Below are 22,644 nucleotides of genomic sequence, written 5' to 3'. Positions count from 1 at the left end.
AACCCACCAAGATCCAAACTCGGTTGACCACCAGATCTGCACCAAAGCAAGTCAAGCATGACAGCGACTAGGAGATCACCCAATATGAGCCTTGCCTCCGCCAATCTACCTCCACCAGACGATCGGAAACCATGTCGCATCAGATTTCGAAGCAAGAAACCTACTGCCGCCACGGATCCCGCCTCCACCACATCCGCCCCCTCCCGCTTCACCCCCAAACCAGCGACGTACTCCGACACCCATCCGACCTGCAAGGACTGAGCCGCAACATCCCAACGACCCCAATCTCTCTTGCTCCCTTCCATCGATTCCATCGATCCAGAAAGGAATCACCTAGATCGAGGAAGCCACGCACACTCGTCGACATAGCCCGTCCGACGACAGCGTCAATGGACGCGCCGTCGGACTGAGGCAAGAAAATTAATCTGAAGAAACCTAGCGCGTGTCGGCGCGTTCTAACTAGTGGTTTTTTAGATGGTGTTGTAACTTCCCCTCAAATTGACACTATTTACTTGGCATAAATTGTCAATTTGCACTATCTCCATCAAATCAAACATTTCAAAAGAAGAAAAAAAAGCTAAACCCCAAACCCTAGACACCCACATGAACCAAAATGTTGCTCTCACAACTCAAAATACAAAAGTCAGCTAGAATCAAAAGAGAGATAGTGCGAAAATCATCTCATTATTTCTTACAGAAATAGCTTAAACAATTTAAGTTGGGGAACGTGGGTACTCAAATCCTATTGCACAAGCTCAGCTAAGGAGGAGCATCATTCCATGCTTTCGTTTGATAGATCAATGAGCTAGCAGTCCTATTGCACAAACTCATACTAAAGAGGAACATCGTTCCATGCTTTCGTTTGCTAGCAATGGGTTGACGTGATTTATTTTCTTTATTTCATCAAAATAGATACGTACTTTTTTAGGCCCATCAACTAATCTGTGCTAAGGTCATGTTAAAACGCTTCCTCTCCTTGACACCAAGAATAGATTGAGATTTCAACTCCAATCAACTTTGGCGGGATTCAAACCCAGGTGTGAGGGTTCCACACTTAGAGACTCTTATAAGTATCTAACAAATAGATATCTTAACTAGGGGAGTCCTTTTAATGAGGACCATTAAAATGACAACTAGTTGAGGACTTTTGTGTGAGACCTATTTTTCGATCACATTTTCACAAATCAACCGTTAGATGTTTTGATATTTACGTGTAGATTATTTATGCAATTTTTCAACCAAATTTAAAATCGTTAAGACATTCATAATCATGATTTATTAGCTATGAACATGAACGGTTCATGTCTGACAAATTTGGTTCGTCCATTGATTTGATCTAGTTCGGTACCTTAACAATTAGCAATTTGGAAAAAAAAATTCAGAAGTGATCTACTCATGCATACATAAACATTCAACGATTGATTTACCGTAATGTAATCGAAAAGTGGGCTTCCAAACCGTTAATTAGAAAATCATCAACTAGTCCTCATTAGAATGACTTCATTTTAATTAGTAGGTTATATATGTCACATTAGAAACTTTTTATATATATATTTTTTATTTTAATAAATAAATAAGTTATGCTAAGAACGGATAGCATTTTGGGCTCCTCGATTAAACATGGATAGGTGACATGTCATAACATGATTGAGTAGCTGACATAGCCTCCCTCCTTCTCCTCCTCCTCCTCTCACTTGTCATGATATACATCACTTGGCCAGACCTTGTACAGGTTTGTTTATATCTGGGAGGGAGGAATTTATTGAACACTTGACCAACAAGCTTCCCGTCGTATGTATTTATGGTTACAAATCCAGCATGTATCAAGTTTTGGATGGATCCAGTCGATTTTGCACAAGAAGCAATTTAAATAGAGCACAATATAGATTCTTGTCAAGTACCCAGTGATCAGAACTCTTGGGCAACACATCATGTGTTCATTCTCTTATCAGCCACACATATTTCAGATACCACAATGAAAAGAAACACGATATCACAATTGTGAATTCAGACAGAGATACATATATGCAAGGTATATAAGAGATAGAATCAAAATTCACAAGTCGTTACATAACTCAGAAGCACAAAGTTCATTTCCCCTCCTTTCGTTCATCCCAAAGACGTGGAGATAGAAAGAGTAATGGGGCAACCTATTTTGTAAAAGGTAGGAAAAAGAAAATAATAAAATAACAGGAGTTCAATGACATCTGCTAACTTAACTTTCTTAGATTATAAAACAATCTCTGCGAATCTAAATTAAGGCTTTCACTTACAGCCGGGGAAAACAAAAAGGAAAATCTCAGGGCTTTCCCCTAGTCCAGAGAAAAAATACATCCCCATCCTCGCACCCTGTGATTTCCACCCATTGACATTATCAAGTCCCCATTCCTCACCACATGTTGTCCTACATGAATGTTTTGCCTCAACAACAGACCATTCTACACAGGGAAGCTCCATCTGGTCCCATTACAGAAATTCTAGTCGCATTTGATGTTTCTGTAGATCCTCCTCACAAACAAATTTGAACCCAAATATCCAACAGCTCCTACAAAACATTCAAAAGGGAAAAGATATGAAACCTGAATATTATTCACTATTTTCAATAGGTCTCTATTGGAACTTCAATCAGAGGTGTTGCATTATAGCAAAAATCAATGAAAACAAGAAAATTTTACCACAGAGGATTCCTAAGCCGAGGCAAAACATCAGAGTGTATCCAAAATAGAAGCTCGTCTGGAAGAAACCTGACATCTTCGTCTTTGCATAGTAGTAATATATTGAATACAAGTACACGTAGACAGCTGTTGATGCAGCAGAAAAGAAAGACGTCCATTGCCAGTGGTAATTCTCAGCATTAAGCAAGAAGTAGGTTCCCACAATCGTCACGCATACAGTAACAATGATGAGAATCAGAAACACAAGAAGCATAAAACCATAGACATAGTACACCTGTTCAGAACCACAAAGAGCAAGAGAAACATTGTTTTAATGTTGAGCAGTGGGTCGATAAGAACTCCATTATGCATTAAAAGCTTTCTAACAATGAAAATTCTCACATGTAGCATAGAACTTGATAATTACTAAATCCTGCCAAGTGGTCTATTCCATGTTTAAGATTTCAGCTTTAACATGTAAAGAAAAGTATCCTATTTTAAATTTAATCCAGTATTGACAAACAAATGATTCCCAGCATGCTTCAGGCACTGAAGCCCATCAGGTCTCATTGTTTTACAGACACAAAGTAAGCCGTTGAAACTCATGTTAACATTGTTACATAAAGTTCAATGATCGAGAAATGTCATAGTAACTCCAACTTTTGTAAATTTACTTTAAAGAATGTCCTATATATGCACCTTAACCATTATATACGCAATGTATTCCATCAGCAACAAACATATGCAGGTGTCCAAGTTTACCTTGTAATTCCAGAAGGACGTGAAGACAAAGTACATTTCGATGAATATGCTTCCAAAAGGTAAAAGTCCTCCCATCATCGACACCACAGATGGCGTCAAATACCATTTTTTCTCAGGAATCGGACGAGGAATAGTTTTAACACGACATGGATTATTAGGAGCACCACTCCAGTTTCTTCCAACAACTGTACCAAGAAGTGCTAGAGGAAACGAGATGAAAGCCCAAATGACAAAGACAACCACCATAGTGCCGAATGGTATAGCTGCTAGAGACCCGTAGAATATAGCAATTGTATTCAAGACAAACCCAATTCCGAAGCACATAAATGGAAATAGAGATGCTGTGAGAATCATCGACTTTATCCAGTTTTTACCTGAGAAAAACAGCATCACACTTCAGATATACCCAAAAAAAGCTTTCAGAATGTACTAAAGTTCATAACACCGTGATTAAAGAAAGAAAGGAAGACGGTTAAGAATCTGAAAATAAACAAAAACAACCAATAGGCAGATACGTACCCCCATGCCGTGAATACATCCCACCACTTACATAACCAGAAATGAAAGATGTAAGAGCATAACACACTATGAAAGTTGTAACAATTGCACCTCTCCTGAGCCACCAGAAAAAAATAATGTAAGATATAACATATTCACAAAAATTTTAGCAATTCCTCCTAATTCTAACCACTGAGTAATTAAGATGAACACTATGAGATGATATCAAGACATAAAACTAATTATTATCTGATTGTGATAGATTGGGCTTCCGCCAATTACAGACATGTATACAAACAAAAACATGAATGTTCATACTGATTCATAATAATAAAAACAATAACAGAAAATAAGAAAGCAAGCATCTTTCAGCAAGCTGTCAACATACCCGACATACAACATCCCAACAATTGCCAGTAAAATGACAAGGAGAACGAGCAACGCCAACTGTGCTCCCGTGCCAACTACAGCTGAAAGAATAACCAAACTCCGAGGAGGTCGAAAAACATCCCCATGCACAAGTTTCCAGCCAGACTCTTCACTAACATCTCTTTCCTATAAAAGATATTGACAAAAGTGTCACCACATGTCAATAGTTGGAATCTATTCTATTTATGTCAAACAAGGAAAAGTGATGATACAGATAGAAGTCAAAGATCATCACCAGTGTCTCTAGGTCATCGTCTTCCCGAGCATATTTTGCATAGTCATTCCTAAGAGTGCGCATCAGTATCATTGACACCAGACCAGTGAGGAATATAACCATCATGAACGAATTGAAAATGGAGAACCAATGGATCTGCACATTATAAGATGGACATAGATCTCAAAAAAAAAAAAATCCAAAAAAAGGTACACTGGTACTTGCATGGTTGCGGAGCAATTTAGATAAACACATGATAAAATCTTACTTGGTGCTCGAAAAATGGGTAGTCCAAATAAACATCAAAGCGACGTGCAAAGGTGATAGTGGTTGGAATCCATTTGACAGAGTAAGTCAGATCCAATTTTTTTCCCGCTTCCAGAGGCTTTGGACTATCTTGAGTGAGATTGACATGAATTATCTACAAAAATTAAAAATTAAGACATTAACAAAAATGATAAATCAAACTGACATGAATTATCTATAGAATCCATATCAAATTAAAGAACCACAAACCTGATCTTTATTGTACTTAATAATAATACTTTTATGCGTGTAAAGAACATGTTTGCCATTTTCACTGTTCTTATCCTGGTGCAACTCACCAACAAAGCCTAAAACATAATGAGAAGATCAATTTAATCAGAAGATAAATTATACACAACTTAAATTTAAAGAGAGGAGTTTACTGCATACCCCATAAAGGCAGATCATCTGAACTTGTATCCAGCACCAAAAAGTCCAAGGAGATACCATGCAAAACATGCAAGCTAGGGTAAGTAAATGCCCCAAGATAGAAACAAAATTACTGAAAAACACAAAGATAATAAACAATCACAGCACCACCAGACAGAGATCCACATTCATACACTATTTGACCTTTTGCCATTATATTGACAGTGAACACACATACAGCAACTTGGAATTTTTTTATTGTTTAAGGAAAAAAAAAAAAAGGAAGAAAAACTTGTAACAAATTTTATACGTACATGTAAAATGATTATTGAAACTAAAATTTACAAGCTCAGTCATCATCAAAGTTATATTTACATCCTCATCTTATGCATGATTATTGTCAAAGTCTGGAAAAGAGAGAAAGAAGCCTAAAGCCTGAAAGACAGATAATTTTGAATTTTTTTTTTTTAACTTATTATCATTTCAGATACATTTTTAGCATTTACTACGTCTATGCTAACATTATACCAATCATGAAATATAATTAACAATATGAATTGATTGTAATTGACTTAAACAACTAGGTTCCTCACGTTTCCAGTGTGTTACAGCGCACTCTATGTTGAGAACAATGAGATAATGGATACGAAAATGTTTATGCCATTAAATCATGGGCAGAGATCTCCACCCAAGGCACAGAAATACAAATGCTTAATTCTGACTATGGAGAAACCTAATTATCTATTATTGTTGCATGAATTATCCTGTGACAAACAGAGACCGGTAAATGTCGCATTGTCATAATATTGATTCAAAATTCTGCTTTCCTTCTGGACTACTTCTGCGCTACTAGCAACCCACTTCCATCTCTCCCATGCATTACATTCAGCTTCATCTTTCAATATTTTCAAGACCTCCCATACCAATTGATATAAAAAAATACAATGCGATGATACCAATAGGGAAAGCAAGCCAGTGACTGTAAACTTTTTAGATATTATATTATTAATGTTTCAGAATGTGGATTCAGGAACTGCAACAGATGTTTCATATGCTTCCAGAAGTACCCTACTTTGAGTAAATCTAATTTGAATCGGTACTTGTGATAATTTAAGAGAATATGCAGAACGTACCCATGAAAAACTCAAACCAGTAGCTATTCTCAATTGCATCCTTGAATTGTTTAACCTTATGATCATCAAGTTCAAGTTGACAAATGGTAGCCCTATCCACATTTTCTGCACAGAGAAAAATTAAATAAATCCAGTTGTAATTACTTACCCACAATCTAATGGCATAAACAAAGATATAGGTGTAAAAAGGAAGTACACATACTTCCGAACTTTATGTCAATCTGGCTATCAATAAGTTCATTTCCACCCAGGACTTCACCAAGACCACCCCATTTGTGAGCAGCATGATCAGATGGATGACAGAAAGGGAGACTGTAGTAATTGTATGTTTCTTGTGGATTGTTATAAGGGCCAACTTTGTTTACCCAAAGGGTAACTGATTCTTCTGTTTGATACTGCAGAAGAAACAAGGGAATATTGTAAGTCAGACTTTCACCAAAGAGTTAGCAAGGTAAGAGACAGAATCACAATATACGGGGAAAGAAAAAGAAGAAAACAATGGTTTAGTCCAATTTGACCTCAGACATGGCTTAGACACTCCATTACAACGAGCTTGTGTGTATTTCACTATAAACAGAGCATCAATCAATCCAAAACCAATTGTCAAATAAGTGCAGGAAATGGAGCGAACTTAGATCTATTCAACACAACGGTGTCAAATTAAATTCAACACAGTCAATGTCAAATCGGAGGTGAATAATGAAGATAGAAAATAAATTTAGCCGAGTATCATTTCCATCTATAAACAAGAGAACCAGCCGTATGCAGTGGAGCTAATCAGATCAATCTGCAGCTCAGTTTTGATTGTAGCAGTGATGATTAGCCGGCACAGCGCCGAAAAACATATTATTAGCCTTTCTTTTTAACACAGAATGCATGAATAATCAACGGAGGGTGCCGTCAACAATGACACAAGTTGCTCATATCACAACTCATCAACAATTTCAAAACTCCCGTCGGAATCAGATCCAGCTTCAGCTCCTTTAACAGTGAGCTAAATTACGCGATTACAACACAAGAACTAGCATCGCCATATATGATTAAACCTACTCAAATGCACGCGTATTACCAAACACAAGCAAATGCGAAAGAAGCCGCTGCACATGACTAATGCAGAAAACAGAGTTGAGATCTAGCCCTAAGAAAAACAATCGCATCATGAATTGACAGATCTGAACGGGGGAATCAAAAGAAGAGAGAGATCTAGGAGGAGTGTGGAAGGCTAGGGTTTACCTTGTGATCTGCCTCGGAGGCGAAGGCTACGGGGGAGAGGAGAAGACAAGCGAAGGCGAAGGCGAAGAGTGAGAGAGATCCAACGGTGGGGAACATGGCGGACGCCGGCGAGGGTGGGGATCTGAAGGGAAGGTGTGATCGGCCACTGCTACTCTCAATCGCTCAAAGCTCAAAACAAAGTCTTCTTCAGAAAGAGAGAGTCGCGACTTCCGAACGCATCTTCAATTTTTAATTTTTCTCTCACCAAATGGGCGAATGGCAGATTGCAGATTTGCTTTCTTTTTTTATTACTTTTAAATCCTTTTTGCATTTCTTGGGCTTTCTCTACCTCTCAATTGCGCAAATTAGGCCCAATTGGTAAATTCTTCAGTCTAAATTCTTTCCTTTTTTCTTGTGGTAATTCTTCTTCAACCAAGATTGTTTTCCCATTCACACACCCAAAAAAACACAAAAGATCCTGAAAATTCTTTTTCTGTTTAAGGAAAATTTAATTGGGAGATAATTGAGTCATACTTTCATTGATAATAGAGGTCTCTTTATATAAAGAATTACAAGACATAGAATCAGAATTATATAAGGAAAGATAATCGTACAATTAATTGGATATCTATGAATATTTTCGAGAATATCTCTAATTCAAAATCATACTACAACTAGGTCAAGTAACTTAGAGTTTATGTCAGACACATATTCTAGATTTACTTGAACACTCCCCCCTTGTGTCGCGCCAAACGTGGTGCTCCTCTCATTACCTCATTAAAAACCTTGCCGAGTAATAAAAACTCAATGGGACAAAAATAACCTCGGTCAAAGGGGAAAAAGAGCACAACACACCATTCACATTTCGAGACCACACATGTAGACATCTCCCCCTGATGTCTGCATCTCCCCCTGATGACAACGGTCATGGGAGTTCGGATAACTTCCGCAAACGATGCTACCAACATGTTTCTCGAAAGTGGAATTTAGGCAATGACTTAATGAGCAAGTCTGCCACACTGTCCTCAGATCGAACCTAATTCACTTTGATCTTGAGGAGAGTCTGTTGTTGCTGATTATGTTTGGTGTTGTCACTTTTGATGTAGTCTTACTTCATTTGTTCAAAACAAGCAACATTATCCTAAATGCTTGTAGGCTCATCTGTGATAGACTTCAAACCACAATTGTTCGAACATGCATAATTATGGATCCAATCCATATACATTCACGAACCACATCGTGAAGAACAATAATCTCTACATTGTTCGAAGATATAGCGACTAGGGTCTGTTCTGTAGACCTCCAAGATATCACAGTCTTTACCCATAGTGAACACTTAACTAGTTTGGGAAAACTTTTGTGTGGGTCAGAGAGATACCCAATATCAGCAAAACCTTCCAAAACACACGTTGTTTTGGGATGGGGATAGAGGACGCAGGCCAGTCCGCCAGTGTTGGCAGCGTTTCTAGTGTGTGATAGGTCCGAATCCATCATCTCTCTGTAGAGATAGAACAAGTCCATATCAATCGTACACCTCAAGTACCGAAAGATATCTTTTACATCAATCCAATGGCGTCGCATTGGCTCAAAGTTATATCTAACTAATAAGTTCGTTGCAAATGAGATGTCTGGTCTTGTGCATTGAGCTAAGTACAATAATGCGCCTATTGTACTTAAGCATGACACTTTTTCCTTTAGCACGTCTTCATCATCATCCTTTGGACGAAGAGGATCCTTTTCAGGATCAAGACTACGGACGATCATGGGGTTGCTTGAAGGTTTGACCTTGTCAAAATGCCTAAGCATCTATCAACACGATGCTCAAGTTCCAAACTGAGACATAATCGTGTTCTCCCAAAATCCTTCATCTCAAAATCCGATTTCAAGTGTTCAGCGGTTTCCCTTAGCTCTTTAAGGGCTTCCAATGAAGATCATGTCCAACATAAACCGCGATGAAATCCGAAACTTGTTATGGAAACGCGTGGGCATATCACTTCCCAATCAAGTAGTCATTTTAGTGAGTGTTTCAACCTCTTTGTAAAACGTGCTCCGTGGTGTAAAGCCACTTGACTTGGGTAAATAAAGTTTCACCATGAACCTGCATGTATATTTCGTATCTAGATCCCATAGAGATACGTAGTGACCACATTTGTAAGCTGCATGTTCAGTTATTCGGAAACTACCAAACTGACAGGGTAGTGGAGTGCAATGACATCCATTACGAGAGAATATGTCTCATCGTAGTCGATTTCAGGGCGTTTTGTGAGAAGCCTTGCGCCATAAGGCGAGATTACCATCTCTTTTTCTCAACACGCTTTCTAACGAAGACCCATTAGTCAACAGGTTTTATGTTAGGAGGTGTTGGCATCACTGGCTCAAAAAACCTTCCTCTTCGTTAGAGAATCCAATTTAACTTGGATCGCATCTTTCCATTTAGGCCAAATTTCTCTTCGTTGGCATTCATTCATTAACGGAGCGTGGTTCGATATCATCAGACTCAACAAACTCATGCGCGACTACATCATCAATTATGATGGAGTTTCTATCCCACGTCTCATGTACACTAGTGTAATTTTCAAAGAGCTTTATATTCTTAGGAATAGGTTATGATGTTGAGGCGTCCCCCAACGATAACCATAATCCGGAAGATTCTCATGAGACGGATTTTGAGTGTCGATGATCCAAGGATTGGTTTGTGCCAAAGTATCCTTCGAACCCACGGGTCTCTCATGCATCCTAGCTGGGGTCATGGCCTATAACGCCAGAGTGTCACTCTCTTTGGCGTTGGCGCCATGCCTACCTCCGTGTAGGGTGGCGCTACGTCCTCTCGTAGGACGTCCTCCCTGCAGGCATATTTGCAGCAGATGTGTGATCTCGTCACTTTAATAGGGATCGAGATGAGATATTGTCATGCCCCGAATTTTGAATAAATAAATTCAAATCCGAAACGCGATAACTTAACAAGCACAAAAAAAACACATAGAAAATTTTTCATTTAAATTAAGCAACTAAACAAACTGAGCTCACAATGTCAACATCAACTCGTTTCTTTAGAGTCACATATTTACATTACAGATAGTTTACAAATTAAACTGAATGACAATTCAATAAGTAAATACACCCACCACAACTCAATATACAGCGAAGACTTAAAACTAAGAGTACCCTTCGACGTCCACGCTACCGAACGTAGAGCTCAGCTTCGATGACTATCACTCGATATTCTAACCTGCACAATAACCCCTACACCATGGAATAGTACACCGGGTTGAAACAACAAACCCGGTAAGCTTTTGCAAGCTCGTATGAGTAAACCTAAATAACCACAAAAACACCCTTCCGACCCAAGGACAACAAATCCACACAATGATTAATTCTAACATCAAAATCATTTTCTTTTTAAGGAACACACATGTCACAACAGTGACAATTCAAATCATTCTAAATGAAAACCGGTAATCCTGCATAGAATTTTAGTTCAGGAAATCACCAAAAGTATTCAAACCAAAACCATAGTAATCCCTGCGTATAGTTTAGTTCAGCAGATTACATTTAAAATCAACAATCTCAGTTTAATCATTTTCAACCCAAAATCAAATTAAAGCAACCAACGTCACCTTCACAATTCATTCAAATCAAGTCCCACATGGACGACAAAACAAAGACACCGACACTCTCTTTTAAACAAATATACTCAAGGGCACACAATAACTCAAAGTTATTCCCCAAGAAGTTCATTGGCAGACAGACTAGAGCTATAACTGAATCGTAGCCTGTCACCTCGGCCGAGGTTCAAACCTACGATAATACTTGCCTCGATCACCAATGTGATAAACAATACTCAACCAAACATTTGAAAGTCCACTTGACTCAAATACTTTCCTCAAGCAAAACACACTTTTACACAATAATCAACACATCATGATAATTGTATGCTCGTAAGAGAAATGCTCGAAATAACAATTCAATAAACTCTCAATCATTACTCCACCAATGTCACACCATCCAATATATATATATATATATATATATATATATATATATATATATATATATATATATATATATATATATATATATATATATATACGTAGTCATTCACGCAGAAATGACCACTAATACCAACTATAGTTCATACGTATTAAAACTAAGAAATGCATTTTATACTTAAATTCATTTTTTTACCTGTGAGCCGTAGCCCTATGAACCGTAGTCGATCGAGTTCATATTATTTCAAACAAATCTTTATTTTCGAAAACGATTTACAATTATCTATCAATTCTGACAATTAAATAACTCGGTTCGTAAATGAACCACGTGAGATTTACTCACCTCTAACTCCTGCTGCGTCTTCTCTTACCGCAGATAAGGGATCGAATACGCTCCGTCAATCACCTAAGTACAATACGATCTTAACTTAGTACACGAATCGAAAACTATTATATTTCAAACTCGCATTTGCTCTAAAACCTTGAAGGTAATGCCAATTGAGTCGAAACTTCAATCGAGACCACTCGAGGTCTCTGGAATACTCATACAATCATTATATCAAAATTACAAGTCGATCGGACAGCTGAATCCTCACGGATCGAAAACTGATTGAACCGAAAATCCTAAAACTTTGAAAATTCATAACTTGCTCATACGATTTCCAAAAATTACAAACTATATATCGAAATGCTCGTCTCGACGAGTAGATCACAATGAGGGGCAGAAACTGCCCCAGAGGTGGCCAGAAGCCGCCGGAAAACACCACCACAGTGGCGGCGCCACCGCCTGCCCAAAGTCGGAATTTGACAAAACTTCCAACACAAAAGATCTTCATCTTAACTCCAATTACAACTTTCATAACTAGCACAAAGTCTGAATCAAAGCCATTTGGCCGGAATTTACCTCAAAAAGAAGAGGACCGATTGAAACCCTAGAATTTCAATTCCAAAATTCGATCTCCACACTTCGATTCGTTGCAAGCCGCTTGGAGGGAAGCATCTACATCCTCTGGGCTCCAAAATCCCTCAAGATCGTCGCCTATGGTGGCCGGAGTTGAGAGTTCTGACGAGGCGAATTGTGGCAGTGCCACCACCTCTTCTCGGCCTTGCAGCGCCGTGCACGGGTCGACCCACACCGTGAAACTTCACAGAGATGGAGTTGGGACTGAGGCGAAGAGAAAGGGGAAAACGACGCTCCGATTGGTGGCCGGAGGAGGGAGAAACGGACCGGCGAAAATGGCTGGCGGAAACCCGATCGGGTTTGAGGAGAGAGAAAGGGGTGTTCCCTTTTTGGAAATCTGATTTTTTTTTTGGATTTTTCCTATATATCCCAAAATGGAAACTTTTTCTGATGGTCATAACTTCTTCATACGAACTCCGATTTTCACGTTCCGCATATCCACGAACTCGTATCGACGCTCTCTACGACTTTCATGAAGGAAGTTTTCATAGAATCCTAACATATAAAAAGTCAACCTTCGTACCCCTCCTAAACCCATACTTTTCGAATAAATAATCGTCCGAAATACTTCAGCTCCATCCACAAACCACGAAATCGTATCAACGAACCCTTTAATAATTCCCGAAGCATTTAGGAATTAATAACGAATTTCTGGGGTTCTACAGATATAGTGGGGACAAACCATGACAATTCCTGTCGTTCCTGCTGAACATTCGTGATCTTATCTCCCCCGAACGACAGGAAGACTATCTCATCAAAGTGACAACCCGCAAATCTAGCTGTAAAGAGATCGCCTTGCAAGGGCATTAAGTGGCGGACGATTGTTGGAGTCTCAAATCCAACTGAGTTGCCCATTTGTCTGCAAGAAATTATCATAGTGCGCTGTGGCGGCGCAATTAGCACATAAATGGCTCACTCCAATGTGCGTAAGTACGAAATACTTGTACCTAGTCACTAGTAGTAATGCAGAGATAGATTTAGTAGGGGTGGGTCGTAGACGAATTAGCATAGCTGCATGCGATATTGCATCATCTCAAGCGGATATAAAGAGATTGGTGCGTATTACCAATATCTGGGCTACCATCGTAGTTGTTTCCGCGAGACCATTTGGGTGTGTTCATAGGAATATGATGTCAAACATCAGTCCCATTACAATAACCATCGAAAGTATTCGATGTAAACTCTCTAGCATTGTCAAATCCAATTGACTGAATATGATTAACCGGGAATGGAGCCCGTTGTCATATGATATGTGCTAGGAGTGTAGCATAAGCAGCATTACAAGTGGACAATGGCACAACACGTGACCAGCGGGTTTGCTTGTTAACCAACATCATGAGATATTTAAACGTCCGCAAGTTAGTTGAACTAGTCTACAGAATCTCCACGAACTCTAGAACAGAATGAGTATTTTCATATCCTTTGCATAGGACGGTCTCAGTCCTAATTTCCCTAAGGAACAGGCTTTGTAAAACAAGCGAGAGGCTTTAAAAGCAACCAATGAGGATTTTGGTTGGGACTGAGTGTCTGAAACGCTATTTGAAGCAAAGTTGGTGATTGCAACATCACCTAGGGCGCCATCACCATGATGGACGCCATCCATGACATCATGGATAGGGACTATGCCAGCCCTAGGCTGGTGGTGGACGGCGACGGCTCCAGAGGCAGCGGCGACGGTCACACTTAGTCCAGGAATCAACTTTTGATTCATGCTTCGTTTCACTCGAGAGAATGGATGTGAAGTCTTTAGTAGACGGATCATCATATCATGACCAAGATGACCTATCATGTCGTGACAAAGCCAATATGTGTCTAAATCCAAGAGATCTTTTCTCATGACTTTATTGGATTTAATAGCTCGAATAGTGACATAGAGTCCACTAGAGAGACACATAAACTTCTCTAAGATGCGCCTTTGTTCGCAATCGTTAGAGGTATTGCAAAGGAACTCATTTCCGTTCTCTACATGCGTTTTCGCATGGAATCCGTTGGCTATTCATAGGTGCGATTTACCTTAGGAGCGTAGAGAGTTTCTATGACAATAATCAAGGTGACATTTGGCAAGGGGAACTTAGGCTATTCCATGTTCTTGAATTAATACTGATGGCCCAGCCATTGTAGTCACAAAGTCATATGCTCAGAATCAAAATGGAGTCATGAAAAGAACTCGAAATTTTATTTATATGCCAACGGAGTACATCATTGTCTCTTAACCATTAAGAGAATCTAATCCAAATGCTAGCTAATGCAAAACAAAGGTGATGGTTTGACTTCTTTCGGTAATTCCAAAATAAATATGACCAGGTGAGTAGAGAGATGTCGGTGGAGCAAAGCTCGCTTAAGTACCACTTATTTCAAAACCTTCTTAGACATCATGCTCATTTTGGATGAGCCTATGTGAAGAAAAACTAAATCAATGGCATTTACTACAAATTATATGGCAATTGCGTATTACATCTCTTGGAAAAATAAAGACTTAAACAGAATTGGCGATCTATTGATCCCAGCCAGATTTGAAGTCTTCAACCCTTCACTCTAGATCATCTTCTTGATCTTCTTGTTCCATATAGTGAGCTTCTCTTGCTTCACAATATGTTTTGTAGGCGGTGACAATTTCTTCATGAGCTCTACTAATGTGTGCCCAATGACTGGATAATTCACATCGAGAACATACATCTCTGTGCTCAGACTCCATTAATTGAGGCGCTTTGAAAGCGTCATTAGGATGGCTCTTAGTGTTGGTGGCCCCACCAACATGGCCAGAGGCGTTGCCTCCCTTTCTCTTTCTACGTTGACCTCTTCGGCTCCGTGTTTGATAACGCTTAAAGCAAGCGCGCAATTTAACCCTGAAAAATGTCATCGTTAGTATATGATAAATATGGATCGTTCTAACCGGAGATTGAGGGTACACCTGTAATTGCAAAAACAATTAATTAATTAGTAAAAGTAAAAAGTATTATTTACAAAAATAAAACAAAGAAAAGAAATATATACAAGTAAACACAAATAAGGGGGACTTAGGAATATAAAATTAATAAATAAAATAAAGAAAATGTAAAAACATATATACAAGGGTGGAACGCAAAGAATAAAGATCAAAACCATATCCATATGAATAAAATCCAATTACAATTCCTATAGTTGATTTTCTATGTCATGAGAAATAAGTTGACCATGTGAAACGTTAATAAGCAAACGATTTCCCATTTTTTACTTTCCTTCAATATTTATTCTAAGTGAAAGCACCTAAATTCAACCTATTGAACATGCAATCATAGTCTAGAAAGCTAGCTACTCAAGAACACATTCAATGCATGAAGAACAAAGAAAGGATGTCAACCAAAGTGCACAACATATATAGTATGAAAAAGTTCTTCTATTTGCAATCCTCCTTAATTGATTTTGACTTTTGTCCAAAGCCTTCACTACTTAAATCTAGCTCCAATTACATGCATATATCCTAAGTTGACCACCAAAGAACATAAACATGCAAAAGTTTTCTATAATCCAAAATCAATCAAGCAATCTCACATAAGCAACATATAAATCAACATAAAGAAATCACAACTTTATTTCAAAACAAATAAACAGGCTTTAAACTTTGTCATTAACGTCATGTTAACTAGAATTCATAACTTTACGAATCAAACAAAGGAAAAGAAAAGAAAGTATGAAATACACTGTGAAAAATGGATGACAAGCCTTGAGACGAAGAACTTGAAGATCCTTGAAAGCAAGCAATCTTCTAGGGACGACACAAGGGTGGATGGCGGTTAGGATCTTGATGTATTGCATGACTTCTTCTCCTCCTTGGTTGAGACGCAGAGCTTCTGAAGACGAGAGAATGGACAGAATTTTTCTGATGTTTATTTTGAGTGAGAGAGGTGTGTTGTGGTGTGGTGGTGTTGTTGTGTTGTGGTGTCTGGTGGATGCTCCTATTTATAGGAGGATGGCAATTTAGTCTCCAAGTCTTCAAGATTGATCCACACAGCACTAACCAATCAAATAATGTCACGTCAGCTCTGCGATGTCACTCAACCAATCAAAAAGCTCCAAAATAAATCCATAATCTTTCCAAATATATTATTGCTAATTTTCCCAAGATTTTATCTGATTTTTCTCTTAATTTTCGGCCAAAATACTCTTGAGAGAAAGTAGGAATGAATCTGGACTTGTTTTGGACATTTTCTCCCTTAAATCTCTTCATGGCATCATTATCCTTGATCCTCTCTTGATTTTTGACATTAACTCCATAATTTCCCATGGCAAAATCAGATTTAATTCCCCAATAATATCTCCAACGTAATCTTCTTATGACTCTCCCTTGATTTTCACGTTGTCTCCATAATCTTCTCTTGATAATTCACGGCAATTAAAGATTTATTCTCCAAGAATCTCACTTTGACGTCCACAAAACCCTAAATCCAATGGGCCTTCTCCATTTGCCGAAAATCCAAATTAATCCATAAGATTCTTGGGCCTCCATGTGTCATCTTCAAGCCATAAGGTCTCCTAGTGCCATCAGGACTCCTCTCTTTTCGCCACGTGTCTTCCTTTCAGCTCATTTCTTCTCCATTTTCTCCAGTGCACCTAAAAATAGAAACTACATTAAAACTGATTTATTTAAGGAAATAACTAAGCAAAATATGAGGAGTTAACTATTAAAACGTCGCATAAAAATGCTCCTATCAATGTTCGCCTATTTTGGCGGTTACCTTCCTCATTAAAGCGAGAATATGGACCATAACATCCAGAATTGTCCCTAGATTTAGGGTTTCGCACTTTTGCTCTTGGTGCCTTCCCTTAGGGGCGCGACTATAATTGGACTACGGAATATGCTCGGTGTCCACGGGTCTCAAATTATAGTTCTTCACAAGGATGTTGTCATGCTTTTCAGCGACATTCATAGCTCCAATTAGCTCATGAAACCTTGTGATCTGTCCTGCAGTAACATCGATTTGATAGTTCATTGCAACCATCAAAGCAGAGACGGGGAAGGTAGAGAGAGACCTCTCAATCAACAGCGCATCTGTGATATCTATTCCACAGAATTCCATTAAGAATTTAATGTGAAGTGCTTCCGAGTTGTAGTCAATAACTGACTTGAAATCACATAAGCGGAGGCTATGCCATCTCACTTCTAGTTCAGGAAGCAAGGAGTCACGGACGTTGCCAAATCTTTCTTCGAGTGAGACCCACAGCTTTTTGGGGTCTTCTGGGGTCTTCTTCATTCATCTACTCGTACTGGAGCGAATCATCCATATGACGAGTCATTAGGATGATGGCTTTCACCTTATTTGCCTCTAAGGCTGCTCTATTTGCTTCCAAAGCTTGAGCTTGCTCAACAGTTAGCACGTCCTGGCTAGGCTCGAGAATCGTACCCAGGATTCCATCGGCCTTGAGATGCTGGCGGACATCACGAACCCACTTGTGATATCCAGAGCCAGTTGTTCCCAATGGAGTTAAGTCCAGTCTGTTCAGGTTACTCATCATGAAAGAGAACAAGAAATTAGGGTTAGTTTCGGAGCTTAAGAGGCTACCATGAAAAATATATGAAATTTCTGAGCGTAGTCGCTTCTAAGAAATTCGATTCCAAGAGGTATTGGATTAGATCGAAATAATGATTTTTGTGGTCGATCATAACTTCTCAACAAACTCTAAGTTTGGAGGACTCTACAAGCTCCAAGCTTGGAGTGAGCACAAACCCCCATAGTTTGGCTTAATTAGGTCTCCCCTATGATGAAGAAAGGGGGATGGAAGAAGGGAGTTTGCAAGTCCCCGAGAAAAAGAATAAAAACGGGAACTTTTAGTAAAAATTACCTCAAAATAGGTCGCTGGAAAATTTGGCCAGAAAGTGGCCAGAAAAGTCGTCGGAGGTGGCCGGAGCTGACGTGGCTGCCGAGGTGGGCCTAGCGGGCAGTGGGCCTCTGGGCTGCCTTCTTTTCCTTTCCCTTTTTTTTTTTCTTTTTTTTCTTCTCTCTGGCGGTTCAACGATGCAGCTGCTTTTAGTGGCCGGTTCGGAATCTTTAAGGCCGGTTCTGGAAAAAAAAAATATGGTTCCTAGATCCTGAGATCAAGGCGCTGCCACTGGAAAAATTTTATAGCAATTGGAGGTCCGGAAGATGGTGAACCGGTTGAGTATTTGTTGCGGATAGTTTGGAGCTTCCGGTGGCCGGTTCGATAGGTTTCCGGCCGGTTTTGGACTCCTGGTGTGGAGGGCTTCAAGGTGTGAGGTGGTGATACGCTCAAAGCAAGCGCATAATTTAACCCTATAAATATCATTAGTAGTATAAGCAAGTAGGGATCGTTCTATTCCGGGGATTGAGGGTACACCTGTCATTGTCAAACAATTAAACAATTAAAATTAAAACAAAGTAATATAAACACAAAGATATTCACAAGTATAAACATATTTACGAAAAAGGGGGAATTTTGGATTTTGGATTCGAAAATAAACTAAGTTAAGAAAACAAATAAAAATGCAAAAACATAAAAATACGAATGGAATGAAGGAACAAAGATCAAAACCGAAACTTATGATTAAAATTGATTCAAACCCTAATATTGTTCATCTAAGTCATGAGAAAGGAGTTGATCATGTGAAACATTCGAAAGCAAATGAATTCCCATTTTTTACTTTTCAATGCTAATTAACCTAAGCGAAAGCACCTAGATTAATCCTATCAAACATGCAATCAAACCCTAGAAAGCTAGTCAATCATGTCATGTTTAACGCATTACACATAGAGAAAGGCTATCAACTCAAGTGTACAACTTAGTATGGAAAAGTCCTCCTAATTGCAATTCTCTTTAATTAAATTCGATCTTTGTACAAAACCTTTACTACTTTGATTCAAGTTTACACAAAACGAAAAGTCGATTTCATGTTCTTAAACCTAGCACCAATTATATCGAAACCCTAAGTGTTTGCAACCACATAAGATTAAAATACAAAAGTTATCCATAATGCAAATTTAATTAAACAAACCCACATAAGCAACTCTTGAATCACAATATATGAATCTGAAAATTCTCAATTAATCATAAAATTCCAGAAATTAACAATTGTTCAAACATATATGTCAACTAAGGCAAAACCAACGAAATACAAAGCAAAGGTTACAAAGTAGAGGTCGAATTACACCGTGGATGGAAGATGAAGATGGGTGAATAACGTTGAATCCTTTGAGACTCGAAAGCAAGCTTCAAAGGTGGAGGATGGATGATGATGCTCACGGCTTGGTTCTTCTCTTCCTTGGCCTTGCTTGAACTTCGTGGCTTGCCCTAGAGGATGTTGGAAAGGAAAATGGAAAGGAAATGGAGAGACAAAGAAGATGGAATGGATGAAGGAATCTGGTTAGAGTGAGAGGAGAAGGTGTTTATATAGGGAAGAAAAAGAAGAGTGAAATGATAAATGGAAGAAAAATAATGAAAGTGGTTTGTAAAATATGGAAAAGATGGAGTAATGATGAAATGAAAGCAAGGCATGAAGGTGCAGAAGTATGGAAGTGATGATGATCTATTGGAGCAGAAAAATATATCCAAGGAAAAAGAGAAAAGCATCTAGCTTTCTTCATGTGGGTAGGAAACTTGAACATGTGGTGTTGAGCTGTTTTAGGTCAGTTTCTGCCCTTTTATTCCTTCAATTATTTCTCCAACAGGAATTCAGTTTTGGCTCGTGACTTCTTCATATGAAATGATCTACCATGAGTGTAGATCATTTTGGTAAAATTTCAGAATTTATTTCCATGCCTTTGGGCTGGAAATGCTGCTGGACCTCTTACAGGTCCAGTTTTCCAGTTTTGCTTCTGCAGGAAATTGGGCTGACTGTTTGAAGGCCTTCCACTCAATTATAGCTCTAGCACTCTTCATAAGAAATGATCCTTAGGATGTGTAGAATGGATCTGGAAAGTTTCAGCTCATTTGAAGTTCATTTGGTCCGGCGGCCGCTCCTTCTTCCTTGCTTGGTTTGGTTTCTCCTAGCCGGAGTAGGAAAATGTGTAAAATTGACATTTTAGTACATTTCCATTTTTCTCCACCATTTATAGGTAAGTGTGGACCTAATGCTCATTTCACCATCATTTACTCCAATGTACCTAAGAAAATAGAAATTGAGTTAAAAATCGATTCGTTAAGGAATTAACTAAGCAAAATGTGAGGAATTAACTATTAAAATACCACTTTAAAATGCTCCTATCAAATTCCCCCATACTTAGCTTTTGCTAGTCCCTTAGCAAAATCAAAAACTAACAAACCAAAAAGACTATGACACAAAACAAAGAAACCAACGAAAAAAAATGACTAAGTATGGAAACAAAAACACAAAGACTCGAAGAAACCAAAAACGTAAAACACAAAGCAAAACACAAAGAAAAAAAATGTCACACATAAAAGAGTAAATTCAAAGACAAAGACCAAGATGTTGACATCACAAAGACCTCTATTGCCCTTTAACATATTGTCTCAGAAATCTCTTACTTTCACAACACCAAGATTAGCACTCAACCAAGAATCAATGTTAAGCATTCGAGAGTTAATTAAAACATATGATCCACACATACACAAGTAGGACTTGGTTGTAACAATGGTGATGGGGTTTAGCTTAGCATGCTTCAGACAAGTATGATTCATATCCTCACAAGGTATATCCACTCTTTCTTCTCTCAGATCAAGGCAATGCTTAAAAGCTTATAATCACTCATTTATATGTGAGAGAACATATTTTAAGGCAGTCAAATAGCTCACATATATAAGAAACGAAAAGCACTTTGTGAATATAATTTTTTTTTCAAAAGATCTCATGAAGGATATCAACTACTTGCACAAATGGACCCAAGCCATAGGTTCAACTCTTTTAACTCATCTCCACATCAAAGGCTGTCCCATCTTAAGGATCAAGAAGGTCTTCTCAAAGGGTTGTAATGGGGCTAAGGCTCAAAGTTTTCAGAAATGAAAGGTATGGAATGTCAAAGTATCCTAAAAACCTAGCAGAGCTCATGCAGATGTAGAGAGACTTCTAGAAATCCACCAACTCAAAACGCCACACCCATAGAGGTAAAATAAAAGGGCTAATGTCTTCATGTTGGGCCCAACTTTCCTTCTAAACTTCCTTTGAACTCTAGTGAAATGGACAAAGGTCAAATTTTTCTGTAGTGGGCCTTCAATTCAAAGCAAACTCCAAAATCACTAAGTATGGGGGATGAAAGTCCATAAACATATATATTTTTTTTTCTTTCTTTTTGTTTTTAGCCGTACACAATTTTTCTCTTTTCTTTTCATTTTTTCACGGCTTCAACATATCTTTTTCTTTATGGACAAGTCTATCCCCACACTTGAACTTTCACCTCTTCTCAATCTTCATCCTTAGCACCAAACCCATGTAGTATGTCTCAAAAGATAGCTCCACTAAGTTTTTAGAACAAATGGTAGGATTATCACTATACTAAGGTTCAGGGGTTAAGGATTTTTAGGGTGATGAAAGAAAAGGCTTAATGTAGGCTCAAAGGGGTTTATCTAGGGGGGTCCCACGACGGTCACAAATGGGGACACAAGTTTATTTAGCAATGGTGGTAATTCCTAGAGAACCTCTATCCTTTCCAGAATCAGGGCCATGTATTGATATCACGTCTCAACAAGCACAAGAGCGAATTCTAGCATTCTCTAGTCAATTAAACTTAATCTATGGCAAGCAGTCAATCAAGATGAAAGAATAATGAGATCATCAAAACATCGCCAAGAAATTAAGAATATATTTTTCATTTCACTCCAAGAAAAAGGGACATGGTTCAATTATCTCACATGGATTTTATGAATCACAACTCATCTTAACATGCTCATATTCTGTACCAAGGTCATGCAATCCATATCCACTACAAGTGCATACATTTTTCATATATCTCAATTAACCAAAGAATACCATGTTAAAATCATCTCAATGTTGTGATCCTCTTTTAGTCATGATTTCAGAGATATAGAATCATCCCAGACAGTTGAAAGGCATCCTAAGACTCAAAACAAAACAAAAACAAGAACAACACATAAAGTGATGCAACATACAAGAAAAAAAACGTTTTGGACTTAGGGATATTTCTCTTCTCCTTTCGGTAACTCCTTTGGA

General features: G+C 38.4%; 1 protein-coding gene across 1 annotated transcript; it reads right to left on the bottom strand.

Moving 5' to 3' along the window:
- Window positions 1-1,993: 1,993 nt before the first annotated feature.
- Window positions 1,994-7,869, bottom strand: LOC133742946 (transmembrane 9 superfamily member 1). Its single transcript, XM_062170672.1, has 12 exons — window positions 7,599-7,869; window positions 6,568-6,760; window positions 6,366-6,470; window positions 5,254-5,271; window positions 5,074-5,171; window positions 4,826-4,978; window positions 4,579-4,713; window positions 4,303-4,469; window positions 3,936-4,030; window positions 3,417-3,790; window positions 2,676-2,949; window positions 1,994-2,545 (listed from the first exon to the last, which is right to left on the bottom strand). Exons 1-12 carry the CDS (start codon window positions 7,692-7,694, stop codon window positions 2,478-2,480), a joined length of 1,776 nt encoding a protein of 591 aa, XP_062026656.1. The 5' UTR covers window positions 7,695-7,869; the 3' UTR covers window positions 1,994-2,477.
- Between the last annotated feature and the right edge of the window lie 14,775 nt (window positions 7,870-22,644).

The sequence above is a fragment of the Rosa rugosa genome, chromosome 4 (assembly GCF_958449725.1).
Source record: "Rosa rugosa chromosome 4, drRosRugo1.1, whole genome shotgun sequence".
Taxonomy (NCBI): Eukaryota; Viridiplantae; Streptophyta; class Magnoliopsida; order Rosales; family Rosaceae; genus Rosa; species Rosa rugosa.
The sequence above is the reverse complement of the archived record's forward strand: the minus strand, read 5'-3'. Positions and strand labels throughout refer to the sequence as shown.